The 18102-nt window shown below is 46.6% G+C and overlaps 1 protein-coding gene across 1 annotated transcript in view; it reads right to left on the reverse strand.

Annotated features, from left to right (window-relative positions):
* Positions 1–18102, reverse strand: part of DISC1 (DISC1 scaffold protein) — a 362163-nt gene that overhangs the window by 239678 nt on the left and 104383 nt on the right. Inside the window, exons 7-8 of the mRNA XM_068983084.1 lie at positions 12270–12324; positions 6707–6809 (exon numbers count right to left, since the gene is read on the reverse strand). Of these exons, the coding sequence (XP_068839185.1) occupies positions 6707–6809; positions 12270–12324 (158 nt within the window). The remainder of the gene's footprint in view (positions 1–6706; positions 6810–12269; positions 12325–18102) is intronic.

Below are 18102 nucleotides of genomic sequence, written 5' to 3' on the forward strand. Positions count from 1 at the left end.
TGGGGTTCGGACCACTTAGGAAAACCAAAGTCCTGATAAGCAGAGCAGGCTGGACTCCACAAACTTTGAGCTGTAAATGGAAACACAATTGAAACTTTTCTGGATCCATGACTTCTGTCTGAAAAATGGCCAGTGAGGGCCGCCACTGGTGAAACCCCCAGAAGGGCCCCAAAGAAGCCCAAGGACCTGCCCCAGAGGTGTGGTTGCCGATGAACAACGCAGTCCCAGCACATGCGGCACCTTCAAGTTCCCTTCTCAGCCTGGGCTGAAGGAGCCCCCACCAATACCCCAGACCTAACCCTCACCCTCACTCTCATCCTGCAGGGCCATATTCTCAAGGCTACAGAGTTAATAAAATGTGGGGTAAGCACCAACTGGGCCCCAGAGACTCCAGGCAGAAGGTGCAAAGTGTGCAACTTCCTCCCGAGAACAGTCTTCCTAAGTCACTTGGTCAAATAAGTCTCCAAATAATTATGGAATAATAGTGACTTCCTATTCATAATGCCTAAGACTTGGTTCTTCCAACCTCATGGTAGGTGCTCATTCTACCAAATACAGTTCAGTAAGGGACTTGGTAAACACATGGCCACAAGTCATTCACACAGGGAGGGAACCACAAGAAGGTGAGTTGAATCCTGTGCTCAGAGGGGCTGTTTCACTCGGTCAGTGCCCAGGCCTCACAATGACGTCCGCCCACGGGGACGTGCACACGCATGGTACTCGCTGGGCCAAGTGTGTTTCCATTTGTGATGATTCTCCTAAAATTATCCTCTTCAGTTCAGTTCAGTTCAGTCACTCAGTTGTGTCCGACTCTTTCTGACCCCATGGATTGCAGAATGCCAGGCTTCTCTGTCTTCCCATCCTCTTCTACCTACCCAAATTTGAGCTATGCTTGACTAGGGAAAAAGAAATAAAGCCAGTGTTGAACATAAACCCCTAACTAATAGAATCCTGCATCTCTTCTCTGGTGTGACACCAGATTTTTTGAGGAATTCCAAGTTCAAGTCCACACCGTCTGCCTTCTAGGCACCGCCCTCAGCAATGTCAAGGCCACAATCAAGCACCAGCCAACTGCACCCATCCCCCTATCCGTGGTAGCTCCTTCAGCTAGAATCTGCTATTTTCTGCTGGTTTTGTTTCTTTCTTCCAGCCACCATGATTTCCTGAGACACTGAAAAACATCTTCTGTGAGCCAAGTTCCGTGACTGGCTCTGCACATCAAACATTTTGGAAATGGCCACATTGCATAGAGGAGATGCGGGGAACAGAATGCTGTAACACAGGATTTTATTAATACATAAAACATAGACTGCTTCAACTAGCTTGAGAAAATGAGCTGCCTGGAGAGTATACAGTATACAGATAGACAGTGGCCAGATCATACGTAGAACAGAATCCCAGCCTGCAGCAGTGCACCAAGGAAACACAGCCCTGAGCACAGCAACCAGCAGAGGAGGCCAGCCAGCTATAAGGCAGACTTGTAGGCAGGCAGACGCTTTCTCTATCCACAGCCCACAAAGCTAAACAACAGCTTCTGTAACAACCGGCCCTAAATAGCCAGCACTTGATTGATAACAGCTTCCCTAACCTTTGTCCCTGCTTCCAGCTTAGGACCAATCAGAGAAAGCCAAATATGCTCCCCTAAGCAATCACACTGGGTGCTCTAGTTACCTCACCCCTAGCTTCCTCGAGGCCAACAGCTTCCATTCCTTACTGGAACCTCCTTTTTTTTCCACTGCAAAGCTTTCCCACTCCTCTGTCTGCCTTGGAGCTTCTGCCACAGCATAAGTGATGGTGGTTGACTCCCTTGCTATTAAGGTTTCAACAATACCCTTTCCTTCTTCTCATTTGGCAGGTCTCTAGTTCCACCTTGGATAAACATCATCTTTGAAAAACCTTTACTGAGTCTATCAGATCCCCCAGCCATTGATCAAAACCATGAACTTTTTAGAGAAAAGCAAATATTTTGTATTACCTAGAAAAATGAATTTTATTTCTAAGAATGTTCCTATTTCCCTCCAAATCACACAGTGGCAAAGGATCTGCCTGCCAATACAGGAGACGCGGGTTCAATCCCTGGGTCAGGAAGATCCCCTGAAGAAGGGAATGGCATTCTTGCCTAGGAAATCTCCTGGATAGAGGAGCTTGGCGGGCTACAGTCCTGGGATTGCAAAGAGTGGGACACAACCGAGCGACTAAGCAAGCACACACACACACACACATAAAACAAGGAGGATTTCAGGCTGCCATTGTACCTAACCAATATATTTTTATTATTCCACTTCTCTGCAGAGAGCAGATGATTCCTAAATCAAGAGGATAGCCTCAGTCCGTTGATCAAAACCAGGATGGGAGATCTAGACACTTTCAGACCAACAAAAGGGCCTCTAAGAACCTAAGGGTATCCCATAGGGTCCTCTCATTCAGTAGGGCTTCTAAGAACCTCGGAGCATTGTCCTAGCATCCTCACAGAGATCCTAAAATAGAGAAAGGCCTCTCTTGGAGATGTTTGTGCTTTTGTCTAACAGAGTGAGGGTTTGCTATTCTGACTATATAAAAACAGACCTGCCAGAATCCTAAAAAGAGTACCTCCTCCCACCTTGACCCTCCCTGCTGTGGAGCACAGCCCAAAAGGAAATGGAAACTGCATCACGTACAGAAGTTAAGGGGCTTCCCTGGTGGCTCAGCAGTAAAGAATCTGCCCACCAGCACAGGAGATACAAGAGACGTGGGTTTGATCCCTGGGTCAGAAAGATCGCTGGAAGAAATGTCAGTCCACGCCAGTATTCTTGCCGGGAAAATCCCATGGACAGAGGAGCATGGTGGGCTACAGTCCACAGCGTTGCAAAGAGTGGGACTTAGTGACTAAACCAACACCACCACAGAAGCTGATGATGAGCATGTGTCACCAATCCAACCCACAGGGCGGTCCATGGACTGAAAGGGCTGTTCACCACGGGGCTCAAGAGTGTCTGGGAAATAGGATGTGGGGGGTGTGTTCCCACCCCAGTTAACTCGGGGAACCCCTCATCCAATCAGTTCTCACCAGTTTCTCAGCTGATCTAAAAACTACACAGAAAACTCAGGCCCTCTGTGCAAGATACCATCTTAAGAATTTTCCCTGGATCCTAAACAGGAGATAATTCACATTTGAGAGAGGGTTTCTCTGCTGCCCAAATGATGCATCTCCTCCCCTGGGCTTAACAGAGACACATCCACCTGCATTCCTGAGAAAGATACATTGATCAAGAAAGGCAAAAACCCTAATTCAGAAGCAAGACTGTATTCAATCTTTTTTCCTCTTAGCAAATGGGGCCATAATTCGAAGGAAATGGAATGTGAAGCTGTCGACAGCCGAGCCCCACACGCGCGCCCGCGTGTTCTACGGGCTGTAAATAATACGCGTGACTGCACCAGGCACCAAATTGCTCGTTAGCTGCCAACATTAGTTGTTTAATGATCTGAAGAGCAGAAGCTGCCAATTATTGTATTCCTTCTTAAAATGCCATTTAAAACCCATACATGTAATTATTATACCTTTTCATTAAGTTTTTATGTTTCTTCTGGAGTTGATGCACTATGGATTCATTCAGCTTATAAAACAGGCTGTCATTGCATAACTGGGTTAAAAACCCATACATCACACCTGGACACTAGCCCTGATCTAGCAGCACACCGTTAATGGGGTTAACTGGACCACAGGACACGTTCCAGGGCCTCAACCTCTCCCTCTCTTCCTCGGGATCACAGTGTTTCTCCCTCCTACCTGATAGAGCTGATGTGGAAAGATAATAACAAACGCGAGGAATGCTCAAAAGCAGTGTTCAGGGGCTTCTCTGGTGGTCCAGAGGTTAAGAATGCAGGGAGCACCAGTTTAATCCCTCGTCCAGGAAGATGCCACATGCCTCGGGGCAACTAAGCCTGTGGGCTACAACTACCCAGCCCATGGTCCACAATAAGAAGCCACCACAACGAGAAAACTGCACAGCGCATCTAGAGAAAGCCCACGTACAGCAACAAAGACCCACAGCCAATACATTAAATAAATCTTTTCTTTAAGTACTATTCAAATGATAGAGTAAGATCCTATTTTCAGACACTCATCTTTTCAGCCTACTGATTAATGGAAAAGTATATCCCTTTATAACTACCAAATTAAGGAAGGATAATGATCCACTGAAAATCCTCCAGGAATCTCTTATCTATGACTAGGTTGTTACTCTGAATACATTAGTTTGTCTCCTGCTATCACTCTTTCCCCTATAGGAAGCGGTTGATCACACCCTCACTAAGCATCTCCAGATACATACATCTATAGAAACCCTGGCTAGAATTACATGGCATCCAGAGTACATCTCATCTCTAAACTCTTAAACAGAAACTGGAAAAGCAAACTACACAAATAGCTATTTTATATAATGTGTGCTCCTGCATTTTTAAGAGTCCTATAAGATATAAGCATCTGAATGCAGAGTTCCAAAGAATAGCAAGAAGAGATAAGAAAGACTTCTTCTGCGATCAATGTAAAGAAATAGAGGGAAACAACAGAATGGGAAAGTCTAGAGATCTCTTCAAGAAAATTAGAGATACCAAGGGAACACTTTATGCACAGATGGGCTCGATAAAGGACAGAAATGGTATGGACCTAACAGAAGCAGAAGACATTAAGAAGAGGTGGCAAGAATACACAGGAGAACTGTACAAAAAAGATCTTCACAACCTGGATAATCACGATGGTGTGATCACTCATCTAGAGGCAGACATCCTGGAATGTGAAGTCAAGTGGGCCTTAGAAAGCATCACTACGAACAAAGCTAGTGGAGGTGATGGAATCCCAGTTGAGCTATTCCAAATCCTGAAAGATGATGCTGTGAAAGTGCTGCACTCAATATGCCAGCAAGTTTGGAAAACTCAGCAGTGGCCACAGGACTGGAAAAGGTCAGTTTTCATTCCAATCCCAAAGAAAGGCAATGCCAAAGAATGCTCAAACTACCGAACAATTGCACTCATCTCACACGCTAGTAAAGTAATGCTCAAAATTCTCCAAGCTAGGCTTCAGCAATATGTGAACTGTGAACTTCCAGATGTTCAAGCTGGTTTTAGAAAAGGCAGAGGAACCAGAGATCAAACTGCCAACATCCACTGGATCATGGGAAAAGCAAGAGAGTTCCAGGAAAACATCTATTTTTGCTTTATTGACTATGCCAAAGCCTTTGACTGTGTGGATCACAATAAACTGGAAAATTCTGAAAGAGATGGGAATACCAGACCACCTGACCTGCCTCTTGAGAAATCTGTTTGCAGGTCAGGAAGCAACAGTTAGAACTGGACACGGAACAACAGACTGGTTCCAAATAGGAAAATGACTACGTCAAGGGTGTATATTGTCACCCTGCTTATTTAACTTCTATGCAGAGTACATCATGAGAAACGCTGGGCTGGAAGAAACACAAGCTGGAATCAAGATTGCCGGGAGAAATATCAATAACCTCAGATATGCAGATGACACCACCCTTATGGCAGAAAGTGAAGAGGAACTAAAAAGCCTCTTGATGAAAGTAAAAGAGGAGAGTGAAAAAGTTGGCTTAAAGCTCAACATTCAGAAAACGAAGATCATGGCATCCGGTCCCATCACTTCATGGGAAATAGATGGGGAAACAGTGGAAACAGTGTCAGACTTTATTTTTGGGGCTCCAAAATCACTTCAGATGGTGACTGCAGCCATGAAATTAAAAGACGCTTACTCCTTGGAAGGAAAGTTATGACCAACCTAGATAGCATATTCAAAAGTAGAGACATTACTTTGCTGACTAAGGTCCGTCTGTCTACTCAAGGCTATGGTTTTTCCTGTGGTCATGTATGGATGTGAGAGTTGGACTGTGAAGAAGGCTGAGCGCTGAAGAATTGATGCTTTTGAACTGTGGTGTTGGAGAAGACTCTTGAGAGTCCCTTGGACTGCAAGGAGATCCAACCAGTCCATTCTGAAGGAGATCAGCCCTGGGATTTCTTTGGAAAGAATGATGCTAAAGCTGAAACTCCAATACTTTGGCCACCTCATGTGAAGAGTTGACTCATTGGAAAAGACTTTGATGCTGGGAGGGATTGGAGGCAGGAGGAGAAGGGGACGACCGAGGATGAGATGGCTGGATGGCATCACTGACTCGATGGACGTGAGCCTGAGTGAACTCCGGGAGTTGGTGATGGACAGGGAGGCCTGGCGTGCTGCAGTTCATGGGGTCACAAAGAGTCAGACATGACTGAGCAACTGAGCTGAACTGATGCATCCCTTATAGGAGTACCCTGGTGGCTCAGTGGTAAAAACTCCGTCTGCAATGCAGGAGATGCAGGTTCAATCCCTGAGTCGGGAAGATCCTCTGGAGAAAGACACGGTAATCCACTCCAGTATTCTTGCCTGGAAAATCCCATGTACAGAGGAGCCTGCAGGCTACAGTCTATGGGGTCACAAGAGCTGGACCCGACTTAGCAAGTAAAAAATAACAACCCATCCCTTATAAAGAAGCCACACTGCCCATCTATTCCATGAGTTTCAGTGAGACTCCCTGGGAAGGCTCTGAGTTGTCAAGTGACGGGTAGAATGCTACACAACGTTCAGGCACAGGAAGAATGTCAACCCAGGACGAGAAAGGGGTGCGGCATTTGTCATCACTCACTCCAGCTGTCTCCACGTCCCCTCTGTCCCAGGTACCTGAGATGGCAAGCATTTTGGCTTCAAACAGTGCTGGCAGTTGGATTTCAATATCGTTAACCTTCTTTCTCAGGGCACTGCAGAGTCTTTCACTCATACACACCTAGAAAGAGAGAGGCAGCCATGACTCATCATTTACTCAGGTAAAGATTAGAGGGCGACAGAACACCAGCCAGATTCCTAGGTTTATAAGCGGTAAAGGGGCGATACAGAATAACCACAGGCAATTTCTTAAAAGACAAGCAACACATAAAGGAAGGAAGGATGGAAGGAAGAAAGAAAAGAGGGAGGGAGGGAAGGAGGGAGGAGGAGGAGAGGAGGGAGGAGGGAGAGAAGAGAGGAGGGAGGAGAGAGGAGAGAGGAGGGAGGGAGCAGGGAGGGAGGAGGGAGAAGGGAGGGGGAGTGAGCAAGGAGGAGGGAGGGAGAGGAGGGAGGAGAGGGAGGAGGGAGGGAGGGAGAGGAGGGAGAGAGCAGGGAGGGAGGAGGGAGGGAGAGGAGGGATGAGAGCAGGGAGGGAGGAGGGAGGGGGCGGGAGGAGGGAGGAGGGAGGGAAGAGGGAAAGAGCAGGGAGGGAGGAGGGGGCAGTGAGGGAGGAGGGAGCAGAGAGAAGCAGGGAGGAGAGAGGGAGGAGGGAGAGAGCAGGGAGGGAGGAGAGAGGGAGAGGAGGGAGGAGAGAGCAGGGAGGGAGGAGGGAGGAGAGAGGGAGGGAGAGGAGGGTGAGACCAGGGAGGGAGGAGGGAGAAGGGAGAGAGCAAGGAGGAGAGAGGGAGGAGGGAGAGAGCAGGGAGGAGAGAGGGAGGAGGGAGAGAGCAGGGAGGAGAGAGGGAGGAGGGAGAGAGCAGGGAGGAGAGAGGGAAGAGGGAGAGAGCAGGGAGGAGAGAGGGAAGAGGGAGAGAGCAGGGAGGAAGGAGGGAGGGAGGAGAGGAGGGAGAGAACAGGGAGGGAGGAGGGAGAAGGGAGAGAGCAGGGAGGAGGGAGGGAGGAGGGAGGGAAGAGGGAAAAGAGCAGGGAGGGAGGAAGGAGCAGGGAGGGAGGAGGGAGCAGGGAGAAGCAGGGAAGAGAGAGGGAGGAGGGAGAGAGCAGGGAGGGAGGAGAGAGGGAGAGGAGGGAGGAGAGAGCAGGGAGGGAAGAGGAAGAAGGGAGAGAGCAGGGAGGAGAGAGGGAGGAGGGAAAGAGCAGGGAGGAGAGAGGGAGGAGGGAAAGAGCAGGGAGGGAGCAGGGAGGAGGGAGGGAGCAGGGAAAGAGCAGGGAGGGAGGAGGGAGCAGGGAGGAAGGAGGGAGAGGAGGGAGGAGGGAGGGAGGGAGAGGAGGGAGAGAGCAAGGAGGGAGCAGGGAGGAAGGAAGGAGAGGAGGGAGGAGGGAGGGAGGGAGAGGAGGGAGAGAGCAAGGAGGGAGCAGGGAGAGGAGGGAGCAGGGAGGAGGGAGGGAGGGAGAGGAGGGTGAGAGCAGGGAGGAAGGAGGGAGAAGGGAGGAGGGAGAGAGCAGGGAGGAGGGAGGGAGGAGGGAAAGAGAAGGGAGGGAGGAGAGAGGGAGAGGAGGGAGGAGAGAGCAGGGAGGGACGAGGGAGCAGGGAGGAGGGAGGGAGGAGGGAAAGAGCAGGGAGGGAGGAGGGAGCAGGGAGGAGGGAGGGAGCAGGGAGGAGGGAGGGAAGAGACTGAGATGAGCTTGCACAAGTGGATACAACCACAAGGAAATAACTGGAGCCCTCTCCCTGCTCCCTCCCCAGGGCCTCTGCATGCTGGCATCCTCCTCTGTGTGGCTTGGCTTGTCCCTGGTGGCACAGCCCACAGGGTTTGCCTTGGGAGGAAGGGCCGTTTGGATCACCCACAGAACATAAGCACCCCTCAGCCCTTCCTCCCCTTCCACCTGCCCCTGCAGGTTGTCTGTCCATAACGCCCTCTCCAGCTGACACACTGCTGTCATTCTCCTTCATTTCTCTCTTGACTCTCTGTGGAGGACACACGCTATGGGAGCAGGGATTTCATTCTGTGTCTGGCACATAGTAGGCAGGAAATAACGATGCACAGATGTTGCGATCAAGGGCAGAGAGTTCCTAGTGGACGCTGTCTAATAAAACTTGAGGGTAAATACTTGCTGGGAAGCCAGATTTGAAAAATAGACAAGTAGATCTCAGGAAAGTTTGCAGGTTTTAGCATTTCACTTCCTACATCTCTCTTGATCTTTAAAAAATAGCAAAAATCTTAAATCTCAGTTTGTTTTTCCAGATGTCTTAGGCTATTTAATACAATGTTTGAAGCTAAAACATGACATTTTGTTTCTTTTATTTAGAGTAAAAACCTTGTATTCAATTGCTACCTATACTGAGATTAATGAACTACCTAAAAAAACCTCCAGTTCAGCGAGGGCAGAGAGCACAGCTGAATAACAATGAATACATATGTGAAGACATCTGGGGGATCCACAAAGGATGTTACTTAGAAGCACCTTTCTTTCCTCACCAAAACCCCAACATTCCATTCAAGAAATAAAAACCCAGGTGGGTTCACAGAGCCCAGAGAAAATATAAAATTTAATCTCCCCAGAAGTTTCCAGCTCCTGCTAGACATTATCACCTTGAAGTGCTTTGCTGACCTCAGACTTCAACAGAGACTCTAAAATCAACACAGACCTCGCCCACCCTGCCTAAAACAGTACGCCTTTGCCCCCATGGTCTTCAGCATATTCCTTTCCATTAAGCAGCTGTAATCTCCCAAATCGCTTTATAAAACTCTTCTTATAAATCTCTTCATAAAAATCTCTGGATGAAGGGACAGTGTAAAGGCTTCTACCCCAAAGCTTGCACCAGCAGAGCTGAGCAACCACTGTCCAAAGCCATCAATTTGGAGACACCCCTCTCAATGGCCCTGAGATTCGTCCCAGGGGCGGGACCAGAAGGTAAAGGAAGTTGCTGTTACATCCGCCCAAGCAGTCTCATGGGCCCCATGCTGATGACAGGAACATGCCCTCCCCTTGGTCAAAAGCGTGTCACCAGAGGTCCCAGGACATTTCTGTCCACTCCATCACCCCGGTCATAATTGTTGCACCTCATCCAGGTACGTCCAGCGTTTCTGATTTTAGCTCACAGTCTCTCTTAACCACAATTGGGTCAGTTTCTCTTTTATTGAGCGAGCTGTCACTATTAATATAAAACAACCTCTAAATCTTCTTATTAAATTGCAATGTACATTCTTTCCGGCACTGCTGAATGTAATCTAATATCTACCAACCTCCAGATACCCCATTTATTTCCAACACTTTCTTCCAACTCCTTTATCCCCTAATTACCTTTGGTTTGGGTAACCCATAAGTCAAAAAATGTAATGAGTGGAAGGCAGGTGCCAGCTCTCTTTGAGGAAGGAGTTGAAAGAATATCAGGTTATTGTGTCTAATACACCGAAGAAAGAAGGCTGGGCCAAGCTGTGACTTTTACTTCAAGGTCACCGGTCAATCAAGTTCAGAGTAGAGAGAAAGTTGTTGTGTGCGACTGAGCAGTTTTAATTCTCTATAGACTAATATATGGCCCTGATACACACACACATTCATGTATGTGCACATGTACACACCCACCTATATACACAAACACCCATGCCTGCAGGTGTGCATGACCCAGAAAACCTGCATCTCTATTTTTATTTCCAAATAAACTTAGACCCTAAGGAACTCATTATCAAATGGAGCTTTTCGATTTACATTTTAAAATCGTAGGCATGCATTTGTTAATTTTATGGAAAAGCAAGGGAATTGCAATTTTTTGTGTGAATGTTTTAGAGAAAAGATACAAACAAAGCAAAAGGCTTTTGGCATTTGGGCATATCATAGCAGCTGGAGACGACCAACGAATCCCAGTGTCGTGCACACATGTGTACCTGTGTGTGCACATGAAATAAGATGTCGTAGAAAACACACACGTACAAACACCATCTGTGTTACAGATTACACACACCAACATCCTCCCTGTTGGGATCCAGACTCATTCATGTTACACACACAGTATGTGTGTTTGTCTGATGCTCAATAAACCCAAACCCAAGAGTCCTTTCACGTTCTAATTCTACACTGAAATTAGGATGTACTTATAAATGGCATAATTTCTAGTAGGAAGTGAAAGAGATGCTTCTACCACCTCCCCATCCAGGAAGCTTTGGCCCCACCTCACCTCCCCAGTGGCTGCACTGGAGGTCACAGAGTGCATGGGACAGGAATGTCCAAGGGACATCACCGTCACGGATAAGGCGGAAATCCAGGTGTGCTGTCGAGCATCCACTCTTGCCTCCTATGACAGAGCTGGTAAACCAAGCCAGTATTGGCACTGGCTCCAGTGTCTCCAGTTGGGCAGGAGACAAGGCATCAGCCACACTCAGACTGGGAGCCTGAAATAAAGCTCTTTCCCAAGTTCTGCATGGGATTCAGGTCCCCACATGGCCGCCTGAGTCTCATCCCGCCCTCCTGCTCTGGGTGAGCGCTCTGCGGTGGTTCTTTGGGAAGGCAGGCAGCTGGACTTCGAGGGTTCTGGGGTCCAAGGCTCAGTCTCACAGGAAGCTCTTTTTCGGTGCGGAGCAGAACTGCCCATCAAACTGCTGTTGTGGTTTTTAGCAAAATCATATAAAATTTTTTTCAAAAGTGAACTAGACACAAAAACCAGGAAAAGGACCAGAGCCACTGTGGACATTTTTTGCCAAGAATACATCCACTGTCTTGGCTCTGCTGGGGTCTACAAACCCCGCACGGGTCTTCCTGCTCTCCGCCCTGGGGACGGAGAACAAGATCTTCCCTCTAGCCGGTGGACTCTTGGCTGCTTTGCTCCCTGCTCAGAATCCTGACCTTTACATATTTCAACCATCTTACAACCACCCTGGTTCCCAGACCCAACACAAATCATTAATGATTCAGACCTAGTTCTCTCCCTGCCTCCCCTCTAATAATAATTTACAGGGTAATTGATCCTGCTTCATAGTTCATCAATAACTTGGTGGGGAGTAACTATCTCTGTGGAGGAGGGTTTTGTTTCGTGAACTGTGGTTACCCTCACTGGCTGCACACTGACTATTTACGTGAATTGACTATGTGCTCCCAGGGAATAATGTTGGGTCCTCTATCTCTATGCAAACCAAGGTGCTGACATGAAGTATAAATGGTAGGTAAGATAGGCAAAATGATTTCAAAGTCAATTTATTTAAAAAAAAAAAAAAAAAGCACCTACTGTACCATTTCCATCTGTTTGTGAAAAACCTGAACCCAGCCCTTCAGGAAGGGAATGTGTTCAACTTGTCAGATTACACCCATCCTAGAAGGCTTTTTAAGCAAAGACATTTGATTCTGCACAGCTGTAATCATGTTTCCTTCCCTGAAGGCCAAGCCCGTCGATGCCTGGGGACCACAGCCAGAACATCCACCAGAGGAGCCGCCCTCGGCCCTGGCTCGTGGGCTGGCCCATCACTTAGCCTGCAGAATGGTTTTGCCAAGTTTATATTTTGTCCAGAGCCCAGGTGATCTGTGACATGAAATTATATCAAAAGAAAACGTCAGCAACTTCTTTAGAAAGTAGGCATAGAAAGGTACTTACCTTAGCAGTGATTTCTTTAAGTGACAAGCTGAGGGACTTTATCCTTTCCTGGAGGCTAGAAGAATTGAAAAGAGGACATTGGTTTTGGTAAAATGCTCAGTCCTACCACATGTTTACAAGATGGCAAAACAGTGAAGCTTCTATCAGCCCAATGGCTGAAGAACAGTAGGAAAGAAGATCCCAAATTGGTTCTGTTTGACTGGAGAAGGAAATGGCAACCCACTCCAGTATTCTTGCCCGGAGAATCCCATGGACAGAGGAGCCTGGAGCCTGGTGGTCTAGAGTCCATGGGGTCGCAAAGCGTTGGACACAACTGAGCAACTTCACTCACTCACTCACTCAGGAAACTGAGTTTTCCCTCCCTAATCACACTCTACCTAGGCTAGTATTGAAATCTGTTAGCATTCCCATAAGCACATCCACTGACAGAGTGAACAACTCAGATGTGTTTCTGGCAGCAAAATATCAAATTACATTCCTACAAGCACCTTTCAAGAAGGACGGTCTATCCAGGGTAGTCTCACAGTCAGGTGATCCAATATAATCTATTTGGGTTAATAATTCACTCAATATGTTCCGAGCATCTTCTGGGTTTAGCAGGGAGGCGCAGCAGAGAGAAGATACATATATTTAAAGTTTCTAAAATAGAATTCTCTGCTCTTTAGGCTTTTCCCTGCTTCTTTTTTCTCCTTAGCACTATGCATCTTGACATATTTATTTACTCATGTAATTTCTTTCTCCCCTCTTTGGAATAAGAGTTCCACAGTTGGAGCAACTGCCTGCATCCTCCTGTGTCCATTCCTGTGTCCTTGGTGTACAAGATAATTCCTGGAGCTTACAGGTGGGGACTCAGTCAATATCTACAGAATGACCAAGTGAATGAATGAAAGGAACTCTCAGACTTGATTTCCATCACTGTTATCACTGTTACCTATGAGAGAAAAAGTACAAAGGAGCCACAAAGAGTCAGACACGACTGAGAGAGCACACACACGTGATAACCAAGGGAGAAAGATGGGGAGGAAGGGTCAGCTATGAATGTGGGGTTAACACATACACACTAGTATATATAAAATAGATAAACAAGGACCTACTGTATAGCACCGTGAACTATACTCAATATCTCAATATACGGGAAAAGAATTTGAAAAAGAATATACATATATGCATGTACATTTCAGATCATCAGCAGTAATGTAGCAGATAGGTGAATTTCTGTTTTAGAGAGGATTGCCAGGTATTATACTCTCACAGGTTCTTAGGAAATTTTGTGGAATGTTTAAGAGTTACTGAAATTCATTTATGGAATATTTTCATGGAGAAGGAAATGGCAACCCACTCCAGTGTTCTTGCCTGGAGAATTCCAGGGATGGGGGAGCCTGGTGGGCTGCCGTCTATGGGGTCGCACAGAGTTGGACACGACTGAAGTGACTTAGCTTAGCTATATGAGTGAATGTGTGTGCACCTCATTCAGTCGTGTCTGACCCTTTGCAACCCCGTGGACTGTAGCCCACCAGGCTCCTCTGTCCACAGGATTCTCCAGGCAAGAATACTGGAGTCGGTTGCCGTGCCCTCCTACGGGGATCCTCCCAACCCAGCATCAAACCCACATCTCTTACCTCTTCTGTGTTTGCAGGAGGGTTCTTTACCACTAGCTCCACCTGGGAAGTCACATATACATACATAACTGAGTCACTCTGCTGTACCCCTGAAACTAATGCATTGTATACTCAATTTTTTAAATGAATTAATTAAAAGTAATAATAATAGTATCTTATAAATAGGTTTTCCCAGCCACATACAAAGACTAGTTCATGTATCAACAATTAAGACAGAATTTAGCTGACCAAAATGTCAGCGCCTTTGGCTCGTGCCCAGCGGGTCAAGCACCGTCCTTCCAGGGTTTGACATGTTCATGGGTCTTGGCCCAGTCTTGGCCCTGTCCCAGAAAGAAGATTAGTCTCCTCTCAAATACTGATGTTAAAGCAGGGAGGCAGAGAGGCAGATAATTGAATGCATTGTTTTATATTTGATTTGATTTATATTTAATTTATTTAATTTATGCTATATTACTTTTCACAGTAGATTCACCTTCCTAATTATGTTTTGCTTAGGCTAATATTAGCATGAGTTGCATCCCTGGGGTACACACAGAATGGAAGCAATGGGGGGCAGAAGAATATAAATCATCTATACTCCACGCGAGTGATTTTCAAGCTATTTTTAGTAGTAGAGCTCTTTCAAATGAACTTTTACTCAGAATAGTAATATATACAATAGATAATAGGGGATTACTCTGACTGAGGTGGGATGTCTGACCTGGGGTACAAATGAGGTCACACGGACCTGCACACTGAATATTACCACCGTCACCCAGGCGTGCCATTCACTTAGTCACGTCTAGCTCTGCAGCCCCATGGACTGTAGCCCACCAGGCTCCTCTGTCCATGGGATTCTCCAGGCAAGAATGCTGGAGTGGGTTGCCATTTCCTCTCCCAGGGGATCTTCCAGGGGTCCCCAAATCATGATTCCAGGAGCAGGAATACAAATTGAAAACCACCAAATTAGAGGAGTTAAATGTTTATAAATATGAGTTACATGTACTTCAGTGATTAAAATGAATCCCCACATTTCTTTGAAGCCTGCATATGGTTAATGACAAGTAAACTGCTCTCTCAGATCAAATTATGCGGTACCCTGGAAACACACATTGTCTCCACAAATTAGCACATAATGTTTTAACAAACACACCAGGCCTAATTTACTCAAATGAGTGTCTTCCTGAAAAGCAGCCACCCTAGGAATAATAGTGTCAAACATTTATTGAGCACTTACTGTGTGCCAGGCACTCTCCCTTGTATTCCTTACATGGATTAGCCTTTGAAATTCACATAACTCTATGAAGTAGGTACCTAATATCTACATCTTCAAACGGGAACACTCCAAGAGAGATTTCAGTAATTTTCCCAGGGTCAGCTAGCTGGTAAATGGGAGAATGATAACCCAGGCGGTTTAGCTGTCTGTTCTTCTAACCACTAAATTATGCTAGCTCTTCCGGAAGATGTGTAATTATTTGAGGTATACTGTCCCTGTATACACTGGTTTTTAGAATCCTATTTTAGAATGGTGTTGAGTTTACTCAGTCACATCTGACTCTCTGCAACCCCATGGACTGTGGCCCGCCAGGCTCCTCCGTCCATGGGATTTCTCAGTCAAGAAAACAGGAGTGGGCTGCCATTTCCTTCCCAGGGGATCTTCCCGACCCAGTGACTGAACCCAGGTCTCTTGCATTGCAGGCAGATTCTTTACTGTCTGAGTCACCAGGGAGGCCCTGAATTTACAACACAAATTCGTTATTTGTAAATGGACATTATCCTCTACTCACAAATGGTACTTAAATCGTTTGACTGAAATTCACCCTCAACACATGAAGCCTCAGAAAAAGTTGAGACTATTAAGAAGAATGTGCTATACAGAAAAGTACAATAGGGGCAGCTGGGCTTGAGGCTGGTGGTGGTGAAAGGAAATTGAGTATACAGGGGTCTATTACGGGTTGAGAGTGCCCCCAACCCCAATTCATTATGTCAGTGTCCTCAGAAGGGTACCTTATTTGGTGATAGTGTCTTTATAGAGGTGATCAATTAAAACGAGGTCATCCGGGTGACCCTAATCCAATATAACTGGTGTCCTTATGAAAAGGGGAAATTCGAACACAGAGAGAGACACACACACAGGGAAGACCACAGACAGGAACACGGGGAGAAGGCAGTCACCTGCGAGCCGAGGAGAGAGCCTGGCACAGACTCTCGCCGCACAGCCCTAGAAGGAGCCAGCAGCGCCCATGCCTGATCCTGGACTTCCCGCCTCCAGCACTGTGTTAATTTAAGCCCCTCGGTCTGTGGGAGTCTGTCATGGCAGCTCGAGCAAACTAACATATGTGAAATCTCCATTTTTAACAGTATGATTATTACATGTGTTATTAAGACCCTATACCTGGTGCTCCAGTTCAGTTCAGTTCAGTCTCTCAGTCATGTCCAGCTCTTTGTGATCCCATGGACTGCAGCACGCCAGGCTTCCCTGTCCATCACAAACTCCTGGAGCTTGCTCAAACTCAAGCCCATCAAGTCGGTGATGCCATCCAACCATCTCATCCTCTGTCCCCTTCTCCTCCTGCCTTCAATCTTTCCCAGCAACAGGGTCTTTACAAATGAGTCATTCTTTGCATCAGTGGCCAAAATATTGGAGTTTCAGCTTCAACATCAGTCCTTCCAATGAATATTTAGGACTGATCTCCTTTAGGATGGACTGGTTGGATCTCCTTGCAGTCCAAGGGACTCTCAAGAGTCTTCTTCACACCACAGTTCAAAAGCATCAATTCTTTGGTGCTCAGCTTTCTTTATAGTTCAACTCTCACATCTATACATGACTACTGGAAAAACAATAACTTTGACTAGATGGACCTTTGTTGGCAAAGTAATGTCTCTGCTTTTTAATGTTGTCTAGGTTGGTCATTGGAGAAGGAAATGGCAACCCACTCCAGTGTTCTTGCCTGGAGAATCCCAGGGACGGGGGAGCCTGGTGGGCTGCTGTCTATGGGGTCGCACAGAGTCGGACACGACTGAAGCGACTTAGCAGCAGCAGCAGCAGGTTGGTCATAGCTTTTCTTCCAAGAAGCAAGTGTCTTTTAAAATCATGGCTGCATTCACCACCTGCAGTGATTTTGAAGCTCAAGAAAATAAAATCTGTTTCCATTTTTTCCCCATCTGTTTGCCATGAAGTGATGGGAATGGATGCCATGATCTTAGTTTTCTGAGTGTTGAGTTTTAAGCCAACTTTTTCACTTTCCTCCTTCACTTTCATCAAAAGGCTCTTTAGTTCTTCACTTTCTGCCATAAGGGTAGTGTCATCTGCATACCTGAGGTTATTGATATTTTTCCTGGCAGTCTTGATTCCAGCTTGCTCCAGGGTCCAAGGAAAAAAGTCTACTCCATGTGGTCACGATGGCCCTTCTGCTTGTTTCAGACTAGTAGATGATTTCATTTTCAACTCACCCAAGTGGGAAATAGAAAACCTCTCCCACAATAGATTGTAAACATTCTTGCCTTGTAGTGTAGGCTCTAAGGATAGGTGGCTATAAAAAATTGCATGTGACAATGTCTTTGAGTTTTTAAAAACTGATTATGGGGCCTTTGAAGTGGAAGTGGTAGTCGCACAGTCGTGTCCCACCCTTTGCGACCCCGTGGACTGTAGCCCGCCAGGCTCCTCTGTCCATGGGATTCTCCAGGCAGGAACACTGGAGTGGGTTGCCATTTCCTTCTCCAAGGTCTTCCCAACCCAGGGATTGAACCTGGGTCTCCTGCATTGCAGGCAGAGTCTTTATTATCTGAGCCACCGAGGAAGCCTTTGGGTTAGTATAAAAGCACACAAATGCCTTAGTTTCAGGTTAGGAGTGAAAAGGGGCTCCCTTAAATCCCCTGGAGAAGGGAATAGCTTCCCACTCCAGTATTCCTGCCTTGAGAATTCCGTGGAAGAGAAGCCTGGCAGGCTACAGTCCTTGGAGGCAGACATGACTGACCGACTCACACTTTCACTTTTTCACAGTAACGAATCTACACAGAGAAACCTATATGCAGGTCAGGAAGCAACAGTTAGAACTGGACATGGAACAACAGACTGGTTCCAAATAGGAAAAGGAGTATGTCAAGGCTGTATATTGTCACCCTGCTTATTTAACTTATATGCAGAGTACATCATGAGAAACGCTGGGCTGGAAGAAGCATAAGCTGGAATCAAGATTGCCGGGAGAAATATCAATAACCTCAGATATCCAGAT

The sequence above is a fragment of the Capricornis sumatraensis genome, chromosome 10 (assembly GCF_032405125.1).
Source record: "Capricornis sumatraensis isolate serow.1 chromosome 10, serow.2, whole genome shotgun sequence".
Taxonomy (NCBI): domain Eukaryota; kingdom Metazoa; phylum Chordata; class Mammalia; order Artiodactyla; family Bovidae; genus Capricornis; species Capricornis sumatraensis.